Genomic DNA, 13609 nt, shown 5'->3' with positions numbered 1-13609 from the left:
GTGCATAAAAAAATGTAAAATCTTTTTCTGAGAAGAATCACACTTATAAAGTCCTTTTGCTCTCTTGATTAAGCTCCTCGTTGTATTGTGTAACTGGTAGTTGTCTTATCTGCTGACAAGAATCAGATTAAAGAACTGAACTGCGTTTTCAGCTTTCCATATTAGAAATAGTGTCTTTATTTGAAGCTGTATCCAACATAAAGTCTTCTCTCAAGATCAACATATTTACAAATCATGTTCTGTGTGGTGAAGTTTTTTTTTTTTAAGAATATGAACGTCTGGATGAACGACACCCAGCATGTATCATGTCATGCTCGTGGGATTGAACACATGAAAGCAGCCTGAAAAGGCAAAGAGACAGGAAAGACTAACAGACACATTAACACGAGGATGAAACCATTATCCTGGTGGCCACGTCATCTGTCTTCCACCCAGAACGTGGATGTGAAGGTGGTAAACTGACTGAGCACCGTGCTTTCCATCGTTGATCACTGCAGAGGACAGAAACATACCCATAACTGAGTGTCGAAGTTAATGAACAGCTTGTATTTTCACACAAAGTAATATGTGCCAATGATCATTAACTAAATAAAATAACTTACCCACTCTGTACCCCTCATTTAGAGATTCTTGCTTCGCCACATTTTTGGCAACAACCAACAAATGTCCTAAGAGCTGTAAATTTAAAGAAAAGAGTATAATTGAGCTGGTGGTGTAGCAGTTATTGCTTTTTTAATGATAAAATATTGAGTTAGACACGTCGACGGATGGACGTGGATCCGCGGGTGTAGATAATGGATGAGTGAATTTACCTCAGCATCATCATCTTTGGCCTCACTTATTCTGGGAATAGGGACCCTGGGAATGACCAGGAAATGAACCGGGGCCTGCGGGCTGATATCCCTGAAAGCCAAACACTGATAAACACACAAAAACAACATATATGAAGTGTTGATTTGCACATATTCCATCTGAGTCCTCTTATCTAGATCTCAACAAACATATGTTTCTTTATCTCTGGACAAGACTCCACGTGAAATGCCCCAACATGTTTTGAAGACGTTGTTTGTTTACCTTCTCATCTTCGTATATGATATCTGCTGGGATGCTTTTGTCAATCACTTTGGAGAAGATGGTTGGAGCTGGGGAGCCATACTTCTTGCTGGCCTCCTCTGCCAGCCTCACCTCGTCACTTTTGGTGCACAGGGGTCTCTGACACATGACACAGAGGAAAAATAAAAGCTCTGAGCTGATATCTGCTGCTAGCATGTAAACAACACATGTCAAAACAACAACAACATGAGGGGCACAATAGACCAAACCTCTTGGTGGTGGGGCTCTGCAGGTTTCCCACAGCCACCACCAGGGCTCGTAGGATAATTGTTGTCTGCTGCAGCTAACGAAAGGGAAACGTTCATGAGAAAGACAGCAAGACACATTATATTATGAGCTGCAGCTACCTCGGCTCGACAAACACGGTGCAAACGACTGAGGTGAGCCGTTCTGGTCCCGACCAACCGCGTCCGCAGAAGCTGTCGCAAATACATAGCTAGCTAACTAGCTATTTGTTTTACGTAGTAACTATATCAGGGTTTAATGTCAGGTTTGACACACCAGTGGACAGTCCAGCAAACTCGTTCAGAGACGAAACTCTGTACCTTATGTTAATGTTGCCTTCGCGTAACCTCGTGTAACGTTTCTGTAATGAAAATAATGTGCAAAAAGTTGACACTTTTGCCATTTATTGTTTGATTTGACTCCATGGCTCATCGTATCCTCACTTTACACCTATAAGTGTACATTTAGGTTCTCAAAATCGTACTATTTCCAGTATTAATGTTGTGTGTATCAAATTTACGATATTTTTGAGTGCGCCCGAATGCGGCATTTTCAACGGGCTCAAGGGTCGCTTCAAGAGCCTCAACGTTCTTCAATGCTAGCTATGATGCTAACATTAGCTACGTGATAGTAAATCATATTATATATGGCCTTAAACTGAAATAAACTAGAATAATTCGTTTTTCGTGTCCCAGTTCACACATGGGGATAGATATTTAGACAGAAACATGGTCGAAAAGGTCGTTAATTACTTTTTTGTTGTGACTTTCCGCACAGTAGAGGGCGCTCATATGAGAGGCTGCTAGTTCCTATGTCAACGGACCGGAAGTTGAAGTCACACGAGAAACATGGCGGCCCGCACTCGGCTGCCCTTGCTGTTCCCCAAAAACCTGCCTCCTTTTAGAAACCAGAGGCTTGTCAACACCGAGGCTGCGGCCAAGGCGCCCGCGTATCCCCCCATCGTCCCCTCTCTCACGGCTAAAAGCAAATCTGCCCTGAAGCGACAGGTGGAGGAACATGTGCAAAAGGTATGCGCATCGCCAGTGGAGGAGAAGCTCGCCCTCATCACTCGTATCCAGCGGGAGAAATATGTGGTTTACCCTCAGACTTTCGCACGGAACGCAGACAGATGGTACCAGCACTTTACCAAGACCGCATATATCCCGGGCCTGCCTGAAAAATTCACCCTGGGCCAGGAGCACACCGGGGGGGAGGAGGAGGGCTCGCCGCCAGCCGCAGCTCAAACCACAGTACCCGGGATAGAAAATGATGCGTTCGAGGACATCCGCTCTATGGTCAGTCGTGTGATTTTACAGGAGCACTGGCACCTAAAGAAACGCAGACCTTTCCTGTACAGAGAGCAGGAGCACATGGTCGGACCTTTACTGAGAAACCTGGTGTCTGGTCTCACCTACAGCCTGGCCAAATACAACCCACTGCTCCCCCTCTCCAGTCTAGGTATGGTCACTCGTCCATGGACATCAGTGGTGTATTTAGCTGCCTTGTCATCCACTCTCTTTAAAGCCATAATTTCAAGACCTTTTGCTTCTTGAAAACTGCATTTTAAGTAATATTGTGCAGGTGGCTGGTTAGTTAGCTATGACCATTAAACATATTTTTAATTAACTCACTCACTGAGTTTGCTGAAGTGATAAGTCATGTTAATCGTGTAGTGTATCAACAAAAAATAACATGGCAACAACTTGCTAATCGATTTGCTTCTTTTCTATGTGTTAATAATGCTTAAATTGAATCTGTATTACTGTGCATTGGTATTGGGCTCAGCAAAATGTTTCACAGACATGACTGTTTCATCTCTGCAAGTCACATTGTTTGTGTTTCTCTGTCAGATTTTAATCCCCAGGTTAACTTCTACTGGAGGAGAGGACAGCGAATCATCCCAAAGGGGCACCGAAGACGCCATCAAGAGCCAACCAGGTTCCAGATCGATGACCGCCCGCACAGTCAGATCAGGATAACTCAACAGCTGCCACAGGTAGAACTCATTTTCAGACCATGGAGTAAATGTAGAAAAAAATCTCATGGTATTTTCAGCCTTAAAATCCTCATGATTACGGGTTGCGCCAAGTGATCGATATATTTCATTCCTTGGTTTGGTTTTCGAGCAAAATCATAGCACATTATTTAAGGACACAAATAATTTAAGCAAAAACACTTAGAAATGTTATGAATTGTTCCAGCACTTGATCATGACACACTTCTGTGATGTATCTCACAGAAGAGAAAGACAGTATTTATAACTGTTTCTGTTTATTGTCATTCATGTCAGTTTTGTTCTAATCACTTTTTGTCTTTCTTGTAGTTTGCCCCGCTGGAGGCCTGCTATGATGCTGAAGTTCCAGAGATCACTTTATCTCCGAACGTGATGCCTATGTTCAGAAGACAGTATGACAACCATATCTTTACAGGTAATATAAGCTACAAGAGATCAGTCTCATCCACTGACTTCATCCTGACAAAGTGCTTTTGGAGAAGCCAAAACAATCTGTAAATTTAGTGTGTTGTGTTATGGCCACATGTTATGAGTTGAATTCTCATTGTTCAGTTACCACTTGGTGTCACTAGGGGACGCCATCATGCAGATGTTGATTGTTCATTCATATGAAAGAAAAACTCTTTACTTGACGTAATGTACTTGTACTTGTTGAGATGGTTGTTTCCTCCGAGAACATTCCCACTCGGCTAACACGTGTTTTTGTGTCCTTGTATATTGTATGTTCAAGGTTAAGTGATGTCCTGCTTAGATTAGTAACACGTCCCTTAATATGCAGCCGCTGCAAAAAAAAATGTGTAAATTAACTCCATCCTCTTGGTCTGGTTGTCAGGTGCTAAGCTACCAGACCCAGCGCGCTACGGTCACACCCAGTTCCACCTGGTGCCGGACCGATACCACAGAGACCGGATGGCACGCAAGCAGCAGTCAGATCAGGTGGAGGTCTTTCTCAGAGCCAACGGACTCGCCAGCCTCTTTGCCTGGACAGGAGCCCAGGCCATGTACCAAGGTGAGTCATCAAAACAGAAACAAGATGCATCTCTTCTACAGCTTTTTTGTCCTTTTTTGTGTTATATGTTTAAAATATGAGTTGATATCCTGGTTTGTAAATATTTGTTAAAAAAAACTGTTATCAAACTGTATTTCAGCAGTGCAGTGTTCAACATATCCTGATATCTCACTCTCCACATGTGACCAAATAAATGTTTATATTTTAACAATGTTAAAGTGGACCCTCCTTCTCGCTTCTTGCAGGTTTCTGGAACCACGAGGACGTCACCAGGCCTTTCGTGTCCCAGGCTGTGATCACAGACGGCCAGTTTTTCTCCTTCTTCTGCTACCAGCTCAACACAGTGGCCCTCTCTGTGGAGACAGATGCCAACAACCCCAGAAAGAACCTCATGTGGGGCACTGAAAGCCTGCGACTGTACGAGAGTGTGCAGGACGGAGAGGTGGTGGGTCTGAACGACGGCGTCGTCAAGCTCCTGGTTCAGTTCCTCATGAACCAGCCTTAGAGTTCTTAGGAATCAGTATTTGCCTCTTTGAAGAAATGTGTTGAGGAAATAAGTCCTTGAGTTTATGTTCTTCAAGGCATTGAACGATGCAAGAAATCAAGAGAAAGAGCTTTTAAAGAGCCTAACATGGCAGAAATGAGGAAGCTTTGCCAGATTGTATAAAACGTAATGTGTAAAAAAGAAGAAACATTTGTGTTTAGCTGTGTGACAAAGTCCTGGAAAAATACTGTATGCACATCTCTCATTATTATTATTACTGTGCAGACTGTAGTTATGCAAAAATAAAACCATACTTTTCAAATTGATGATCAGTGTGTTTGTCAGGGCTTTCTTCTAAAAATGTAACGTTTTTACAATAACGTAAGACATCTTTTTACTCATGTTGCCACTTTTTCACAGTGTGGCTCACAGATCTAGCGTTACATCCTTGTAACGTTTGTTAACAAGTAACATGGACACGTGATGGAGTACATAAAAATAGGACCCAATTGTCACATATTTTGACTTGTCAAAACTACATTACCCATAATGCAGTTCTGGTGCATTATGCTAGTAGTAGCAAATATAGCCTCGAGCAGAGATTAACACAGTGGGACAGAGGTCTTCAAAGTCCAAACCTCCAGATTTTTGAAAACTTTCAAACTTCAGTCCAACCAATGCTGACTCAAGTGACATACATCTGTTTTCATATGTCCATACCTGCTAAGATGAAGTGTACTATGCAAGTTGGATGTAACTGACACAAACACAGTAACAGTGACCTGTGTGGTTTTAATTTTGCCTGTTCACATATACAGTAACACCTTATATATTAAATTCAGGTTGACAACTAAAGACACAGTTGAAGTCATGATTAGTAGACAATATGAGCCTTGTGACCATCTCCTGTTACATTAACATGAAAAAGACACTTAAGCATTTGCATTTATGATGATATATCTTGATATTACATGCTATTAAGGTAATATACAGCATGTTTCAGCACATACTGCTGCAAGAACAAACTCTAAAATGTGATAAAAAGTTGTCGTAAGCACAGTGTAAGAGTGTAAGGCACTGCTAACAAACCATAATGCATAAAAACCAGAAGTAGAGGAGGAGTTGAGGTTGAAGGTGTTGCCAAAAAGAAGAAAATGCACTTCCGTTTAAGGCATACGGATGTATGCCTTAAACGGTTTTGCCACAGGAAGTGAGGGGGTTCAAGACTTAAAAAAGGCTGGGGATCATGACAACACTGTCACATTGTGTGTTAGAAGCTGCATGTGAAATGATTATTAAGTGTTGGTTATTGCACTTGAAAATATTTTGATTGTATTTTGATTTCATATTCACAAAAATAGTCGATGAGATATTGCTTTGAAGCTCTGTCATTTGAAAATAACCAAAACAGTTTTAAAGAAACTGGGATCTGTCGAAAGTATTCAAACTTTCCGTTGTCTCATTGAGGAACCTCCCTCTGATCCATTATTTTCTGCCTGCGTCCTGGTGAAGACATAAACATATTTATCATGAAAAACAGCACATACATGCATCAAACATAAAAAAGTAAAGCTAGCACATTGCCCATAGTACTCACAGTGTGTTACTTTGGTCATTCGTCTCATTTCCTGAGAATAAGGCAGATAATTTCAAGTTAGAAGACAACACAACTGCAACAAACACTGACGTGAACAGGAGCATCCGTGTGCTGTCTGACTACCTGCTGCGCAGTTCTTCCTGGACCGACTCCTCTCGTAGAGCAGAATGGCGGCAACCAGGACGATCACCTCCACCACGATGGCTATGAAGGGCTTCAGAGGCTCGAAGAAGGTGATGACCTTCGAGTAACAGTAACAGTAGCACACTGCATTCAAAACCTTATCATATCACCATTAGACATTGTATCATGACACCTTTAGATCAATACTGATGCATCATTTCATAAGTAGCATTTTATTACTTTATGTACAGTGCAGGTACTTTAGTCTTGTGGTTCCCAACCTAGGTATTGGGCCCCTCCAAAGGGTCACAAGATAATCTTAAAATACAATACACTGTGCATTGTATTTTAAAAGCTTGTGGCATATCTTTAGTTAAAATCTTGAAAGGTAACACGCAATTATAGCTGTTCGATAGATAAAAAGGGGTAATACAATATTCTGCATTGATTTCTGAATCCCTCCGAAGTGCTGAGTGGAAGTATACATGAACATGAACATGAACAAAGACTGCTCAAATTGATTGTATTTACTTACCTTCAGCTCCACATGGCCCATCGTGGTGCTGATGGGGTACACCGCAGCGCAGTAGTACAAGCCAGAGTCGGCCTCTGTCAGGTTGTGCACCAGCAGTTTGGTCTTCTCCGCTTCATTTTTGATTTCATACCGGTGAGGCTCTGCAGCAGGAAGAATCTGCTCCTGGGACAAATATCAGTGCTGCATGTCAGAAATGTGTTTAATAAAATACATTTCTCATCAGACTGTGACCGTCTTTATTGCCTGCTCAAGGGTTTAGGATTAAAGATCCCATGTTTTGCTCATTGCCAGGTTTATGTTTCTTATTTCATTTCGGGTGACTATAAGAAAATATTAATAAGCTTTAATGTTCAAAAATCACATTATTTTTCTCATAGGGTTCATTGTTGCAGCACCACTATTCACCCTCTGTCTGAGCACCTCATTTCAGCACCTGTCTCTTTAAGGGACCTGTCCCTTAAAAGCCCAGTCTGCTCTGATTGGTCAGCTTTCACAAGCCTGAGCCCTGCTTTTTAATGAAAATGACATGGAAATCTCACTTACTACAACATGGGACCTTTAAGAAAATCATTTTACTGAGGTCTTTTACAGTAAAAAAAAAAAAAAAAGAAAAAAAAAAGCATGTGAGGGTTTTTTAAAAGAGAAAAAAAATTGAAAGTATTTTTGTTATTGTTATTTTTTTAGGTTACTGCGAGGACAAACATCCTTCATTAAAAGCACAGTGTGAATGCTGAAGAGCATTTCAAGAGTGAAAGCACTGCTCACAAATCATAATACCACCATAAATACCAGAGGTAAAGTTGAGGTTTATGTTGCTGCCAGGAAGAACAAAACAACACACTTCCTCTCTGACAGGTGTAAAAAAAGAAAAAAAAAAGAACAGTGACGTGAGAAGTCAACTGTATGATTTCAAATTTTCCACAGGAAGTGAGGGGGTTCAAGACTAACAAACAGGTTAATGCTTTGCTCTCTTACCAGTGAAAGAAAATTACATTTTAAACTTAAAAATGGCAACTTTCTTGTGGCACGTGTTGCACTTGCAAATATTCAGATTATTTTTGCCTTGTCATTGAACAACTTCCCTCTTTTTGAAAATTAATTGAATGTTAAGTATTCACATATTGATCTAAATATCAATCAATATACTACATTTAAACAGCAACACAGACGTCAGGATTTTTAGCATGATGAGATTAGGACTGTAGTAGTGATATTGTCACCTTTGGGCTGATCTTTGGGCAACTCTGCTCAGGTGTTGAACTATACATTAAGGGGGGGTCATCAAACTGTACGCATTAAAGATGCAATGTGTAAAATCTAATCGCAACTAGAGGTGTGGTTACAGATTGCAACCAACTGACCACTGCTGATACAGGACCCACTCCCTCCTTAGATATAAAAGGCTCATTCTAAGGTAACAAACACTCAGCAAATCTTAGTTTCAGGTGATTAGAAACTAATGAAAATGTAATAATTAATATTATATTCAATTTCTGTCTTTGAGCAGTTCACCCACCTTGTTTGTACCATTCATCCTGTACCAGTCCCAGGTGCTCGGTTTTAGTTTGCTTTCATCCATTTTACATAGAATCACTGCAGTGTCCCCCACATAGCCGACTATTGGCTTGTCTCGCACCTCACCCATATGTGGAGCTGGTGGACAACACGGACAAAGAGAATAATAATGAGAGAAGGCTGCATTTTGTACCATTCAAACATAGTTACACAGTGTAAATATTGATGCTTAATATGAACAGCAGTACAAATGTTAGCTTGGAAAGGATGTGATCTGTACCTGCCAAAACAAAATCTATTCTTGCTTCATTTCCAAACAAGCATGAGTAATTTCCAAGGTTTTCTTCGCTCACAATGTTGAACCTGTAAAGCAAAAATAGATGAATGTTGAATGTTGATTTAAAAAAAGGTATATAACATGTGATTCTTTCATCATAACATGACAATTATTCAATAAAAATGTGTTCAGATGTTTTACAATTTCACAAAAATAGTAGTGTAGTAGCTGAGTCTGATTTACTTTAATGTAAATTAATTAGTCTTTATTGTTATGTATTATAAAGGTGAGTATTAAAGTAACAGACCTTGAAAACAGCACATTTTCTCTAAGGATTTCAAGGATTTCCACTACTGCACAAACCATTCTATCAAGCTGAAAATTATTGTTATTTTCTAAAGCTGATGAAGGAATAATGGACACATGATGTACGTACACTCGTTTGAGATTATACTGCTCATTCTCCAGCTGCACTGTTAGGACACTGTTCTCAATCTCATCCCCGTCTTTTCTCCAGAGCCCAGTTATGTTTGGTTGCTTGTCGCGATTACCGGCCCAGGTACACTCCAGTGTCAGATTGACTTGGTTCACCACTTCAACTTTTTCAGTGTGACTTTCACCTGTGTGCAGAGTCATAGAGGGGATATTAAACACTCATAATGCCTTAAAGAAGGCAGGATATACCGACAAATTGATGTGACATACAGTCCAATTGACTGATGTTTGAAAACAGTTACCTTTCAGAACAACACTCCTGACATATGTTGGCAGGGGGCCGGAGGGAACCAGTGGTGGAGGTGTCGGACCAGGTGTCTCTGACAAGAAAAAAAAATCATTATATTAATACACACAAGCCTGTACGTGTAATTTGGTGTAATCTGTAAAATAGAGCCAGAATTCAAAGGTAACTAGGAAAACATAGACGGCAGCATATCATCAGAGTAACCGACAACTACTGCTCTTTGCTAGCTTTTGCTATTCTGGCTGTAGCTAGCTCCCGTTAGCTAATTAGCTCAGTTAGCCAAGGAGCCAGTGGCCCTAGAGTTTGTCTGGACCAGGACCAGTCAGCTTAATCTGACAGCCAAAGAGTGAACAAGGCCGGACACCAAACTGGGACTGAACACAGTCTCCAAGACTGACGGAGGTAAGTTTGACAACCGGGGCTGCAGTATGGAGGTGATTTACAGCAGCTCTGACCACGCCTATGACTTTGTGGACGATGACCCATAGGTGATTGTGGAAAGAAAGAACAAGACTGCTTTAGTGAGTATTACTTAGTTTACATCGAGTTTGAATGAAGTGTGTTTTATGATGAGTTAACGAGGCAAATATGCTCGTCTTAGTTTAGTAAAAGACAGAAACTTTAATTCATACGCTGTACGGTTGGTAAGGAAAAAAGAGGCAAGAGCATTTAATTTCCTGACATTTTCTGAGTTTATTTTGTTCATTTATCACACTAACAGCTAGCATATCTCTCCCAGCTGAAACTAACACAGCTACTGGACTATCGTCGGCTGTTGCTGTGGTATAAGGAGACAGGACGGGCTGGGGTTAGCTGGTTAGCATGCTAACTTCAGTAGACATCTTCACAATACAATATGGACATCCCTGACATAACTTCAACACTGTTGTCTCTTCTCAATAACATTCTTGATTCTTGATAATGTATTTTTTTTGAAGGTTTTAAACAGAAATTCTGGCCATATCTTACAAATTGCTCCTTTAATGATTAAAATGTAACACATGCAAGCAAAAGTTTACTTGAGTGCTGGCAGGGATCAGGGTTGTAGTGTTGTGAGGTGGTTCTTAGGGCATTGCTAAATGATTGTTAGGGCGTACAGGGAAGTTTCTATGCTAATCTGGTGATCTTGATATGAACTGATAATATTCATGTAGCACTTTCATGTAAAGAGATGATGCTTAGCATCATTGTTGAGTCATAATGATGAAGATTAAATATTTACAAGCTAAAACCAACATAAAAATTCCAGTAAATACACACTATATACACTGTATGTGTATCTCAGGAAATGTGTGCACATTGCACATTTACACGAACATTGGCCGACACTATTCGATCTACTGTATAAAGCATTTCTATTTTATTTATGTTATTCATTTCAGTATATATTTATTTTATTCTTCTTTTTTTTCTCTTAGTACTTATTCTCATGAGGGTACTTTTTGTAATTGTTCCCAAACTGTTTGTTCCCTTGTGCTGCTGTAACAATTGAATTTCTTCTATGGGGGATCAATTAGGGACAGAATCAAACGTAGAAGAAAGATAAAGTAAGTCCAAAAATAGGCCTTCTTCTGTTTCAGTGGTGTTGCAGTGGTATTATTATATCATTCATTTTCTGAAGCCTGTAGAAATGAACAATAAGCTTGTCCTTTTTTAATACTCCATAAAAAGACAAAAAATATTCTTGAGATATTAAATCAAAAGAAACTGGCTACAGCCATAAAACATAATGCTTTAAACCTAACTATCAGATGGTCTACATTAAAGTACCTGTGATATCCCTGATCACAGCGATATAAAAAACAGTTTTATCTTCCTCTTTTCCTTTTTCACACAAGGGTTTTTATTTTTAAACCTTAAATAATTAACTGCTCTGAGTTTCAGTGTCCCATCATAATGTAAATACTGTGGATTTTCCATCCGGACAGGAACGCTTTTGGGGGAGATTAAGAAGAAGACAAAATACGACAACAAACATCGACTAGCTGCAATTTTTTAACTAAAACGGTGAGGACATCCTGTGACACTTTTCTACTGCTCGTCACAAGGTTGCAGATCATTTAGTGGGAAAAAGAGAAGGTTTGAACACATACACACACACACACAGTCAAAATCAAACCCAAATGGTCATTTACTTGTATTGATGTGTCTGCAGAAGACGAGAAGCAGGATCTGAAAAAAGAGCTGCTTCCAGGAGGCTGTCATGATTATCATCCCTCTGTCCCCTCTGCAGGCACTCGTTCTCTACCCTCTCTCTGCCTGCTGCTGCAAAGTCTAACCAGCCCTCCTCCCCCTCGTCGTCGTCCTCCTCCTCCTCCCCCCTCAGCTGCACAAATGACGCAGCCATGATATCACCCTGCAGCCTGTGTGTGGCCGACTCCATCCATTATTCAACCAAACAGGGTTCATATCTAGGTGTTGTGCTGCAGTGTCCCGTCCTGCATTGGCAGGAAACAAATAATCCTGTGCTTTGAAGCAAAATGTTGATCTGTGTGTGTCCTTTGATTAAAAAGAAGACGTTATTTCAGACCTGAGTGCTGTGTTGGTGCTACTGTGGAGCTTTCTGCAAGGTGTCCTATCTCTGTTATGTGAGAGGACCTGACAGCTGAAGGTCACATGGCCTGCCTGCCCTCATGCAAATGACCATGAGTGGAAACTACTAACATCAAATTTTACTCAGTATATTTGTCCATTTCTAGTCAGTCATGTCTAATTGGACATAATCTTAAACCAGATGTTGTGTTTTAAGTGGATTTCAGGTAGCGATCTAAAAGAGTAAATTTCACGTGAGCAGATTACAGCGAAAGTCATCCCACATTTGCTTGAGTAACTCCGTTAAGTGTCCTTTTGATTGAGTGGTAGCTTTGGAAACAACCCCCATGAACAATATTTAGAGTTAAACAACCTCATGTATGGATGTACAGGCTAACAGGTGCAAAATGCTCCACTGATATTCACACGAGCACACACCGTTCCCACCACATCTCACACAATCCTTGGATCAATTCATCAAAAATAATCAGTTCTTTTCTAGTGCTCATTATGTTTCTGTACCTCATTTGTTCTCCTTTCTTTCCACATTAGTACATTTTGTTATTGTCTTGAAAGTTATTTTCTTTTTATCTTTCCTCTATTATTTCTTAATAAGTTGTTTCTCTCACATACAATCTTGATCTGATTCAAAAATAACAGGGTGTAAAAGCAAAAAAGGGCTCAAGAGTTTTCTCATCATACTGTATTCTGCAGTGGGCTATCTCTGTCTCAGTCTCTGTCTCAGTCTCTGTCTCTGTCTCTGTCTCTGTGTGGGACATCCTGCCACAGGACTCCTGGTTTCTTATGTAAGGAGATTAATTCTGCATGTGCCACATTGTCACATGTAAAGATGAGGAGAAAGTAGGACGTGGAGCAGCACGGTTAACTTTCTTATACAGGGTTCCCACACGTTTCAAATCCAAGGACTTTTCAGGCCTATTTCCTCAAATTCAAGGACAGAGCGTGGCATAGTTTGAGACACGATTTACAACAACAGAATTTTTAGAATGAGAACCAGCAGGCTTTACAGGAGCTCAGAGACAACAATTAAAAAGAGAGAAGAAATTTAAGCGCATTCAATGATCCATGTCTAATTATTTACATTTTCAAAAACGTTCAAGCCCCTGATGTTTTCCCCTCTAGTTCACAGGGAATCCCGTGGGAACCCTGCTTATAGTAACCTCATGTTACACTAACTGCAATGAATGAAAGTGGCAGTGGACCTCAAACCACAGAAATAATATCGATCAAGTGTGCAGCGGACTGTGCCGTTTCTGAGTCTGTGATTCATCACCATCTTCCAAAAGTAGCAGCATGGACCTGTGGAGGTTAATAAAGCAAACACAGCCTTAAACCCCAGCAGGAGCGTCACTGACTGTGACAGTCATAGTGGAAGTCTTTTGGAAAGTTCAACGGTTCACTGAGGAGTGAATGAACCAATAA

General features: G+C 40.5%; 3 protein-coding genes across 5 annotated transcripts; 1 reads left to right on the top strand and 2 right to left on the bottom strand.

Moving 5' to 3' along the window:
• Positions 1-141: 141 nt before the first annotated feature.
• On the bottom strand, positions 142-2180 carry hint2 (histidine triad nucleotide binding protein 2). Of its 3 annotated transcripts, none has more exons than XM_084360596.1 (5): positions 2091-2180; positions 1075-1212; positions 813-917; positions 603-675; positions 142-491 (listed from the first exon to the last, which is right to left on the bottom strand). In XM_084360596.1, exons 1-5 carry the CDS (start codon positions 2127-2129, stop codon positions 400-402), a joined length of 447 nt encoding a protein of 148 aa, XP_084216722.1. In that variant the 5' UTR covers positions 2130-2180; the 3' UTR covers positions 142-399. The 3 variants fall into 3 exon arrangements, with proteins under 3 accessions (XP_084216722.1, XP_084216720.1, XP_084216721.1); XM_084360594.1 differs by lacking the exon at positions 2091-2180 and adding an exon at positions 1323-1814; XM_084360595.1 differs by lacking the exon at positions 2091-2180 and adding an exon at positions 1461-1789.
• A 6-nt stretch (positions 2181-2186) lies between these two features.
• mrps30 (mitochondrial ribosomal protein S30) lies at positions 2187-5171 on the top strand (the record flags this gene model as incomplete). The annotated part of the gene is made up of 5 exons (XM_084360592.1): positions 2187-2796; positions 3189-3334; positions 3662-3767; positions 4185-4361; positions 4607-5171. The coding sequence occupies 5 exons, from the start codon at positions 2187-2189 to the stop codon at positions 4864-4866; spliced, it is 1299 nt and encodes a 432-aa protein (XP_084216718.1). The 3' UTR covers positions 4867-5171.
• Positions 5172-5617: 446 nt separating this feature from the next.
• On the bottom strand, positions 5618-11906 carry emb (embigin). The gene is made up of 9 exons (XM_084360593.1): positions 11770-11906; positions 9630-9707; positions 9329-9512; positions 8896-8978; positions 8617-8753; positions 7101-7262; positions 6566-6683; positions 6443-6473; positions 5618-6348 (listed from the first exon to the last, which is right to left on the bottom strand). The coding sequence occupies exons 1-9, from the start codon at positions 11846-11848 to the stop codon at positions 6288-6290; spliced, it is 933 nt and encodes a 310-aa protein (XP_084216719.1). The 5' UTR covers positions 11849-11906; the 3' UTR covers positions 5618-6287.
• Between the last annotated feature and the right edge of the window lie 1703 nt (positions 11907-13609).

This window comes from Pagrus pagrus (assembly GCF_965226575.1).
Source record: "Pagrus pagrus genome assembly, chromosome: 8".
NCBI classification, from domain to species: Eukaryota; Metazoa; Chordata; class Actinopteri; order Spariformes; family Sparidae; genus Pagrus; species Pagrus pagrus.
The sequence above is the reverse complement of the archived record's forward strand: the minus strand, read 5'-3'. Positions and strand labels throughout refer to the sequence as shown.

Bases quoted from the DNA above. Each gene is read 5' to 3' on its own strand.
- hint2 (XM_084360594.1), bottom strand. From the start codon at position 1,547: ATGTATTTGCGACAGCTTCTGCGGACGCGGTTGGTCGGGACCAGAACG. The intron at 1,213-1,322 runs GTTTGGTCTATT...GTCATGTGTCAG, and splicing joins CAGAGCCCCACCACCAAGAG to AGACCCCTGTGCACCAAAAG. The intron at 676-812 runs GTAAATTCACTC...TTAAATTTACAG, and splicing joins CCAAAGATGATGATGCTGAG to CTCTTAGGACATTTGTTGGT.
- emb (XM_084360593.1), bottom strand. From the start codon at position 11,848: ATGATAATCATGACAGCCTCCTGGAAGCAGCTCTTTTTTCAGATCCTG. The intron at 9,513-9,629 runs GTAACTGTTTTC...CTCTGCACACAG, and splicing joins CAGGAGTGTTGTTCTGAAAG to GTGAAAGTCACACTGAAAAA. The intron at 8,979-9,328 runs GTACGTACATCA...TTTGCTTTACAG, and splicing joins CAGTATAATCTCAAACGAGT to GTTCAACATTGTGAGCGAAG.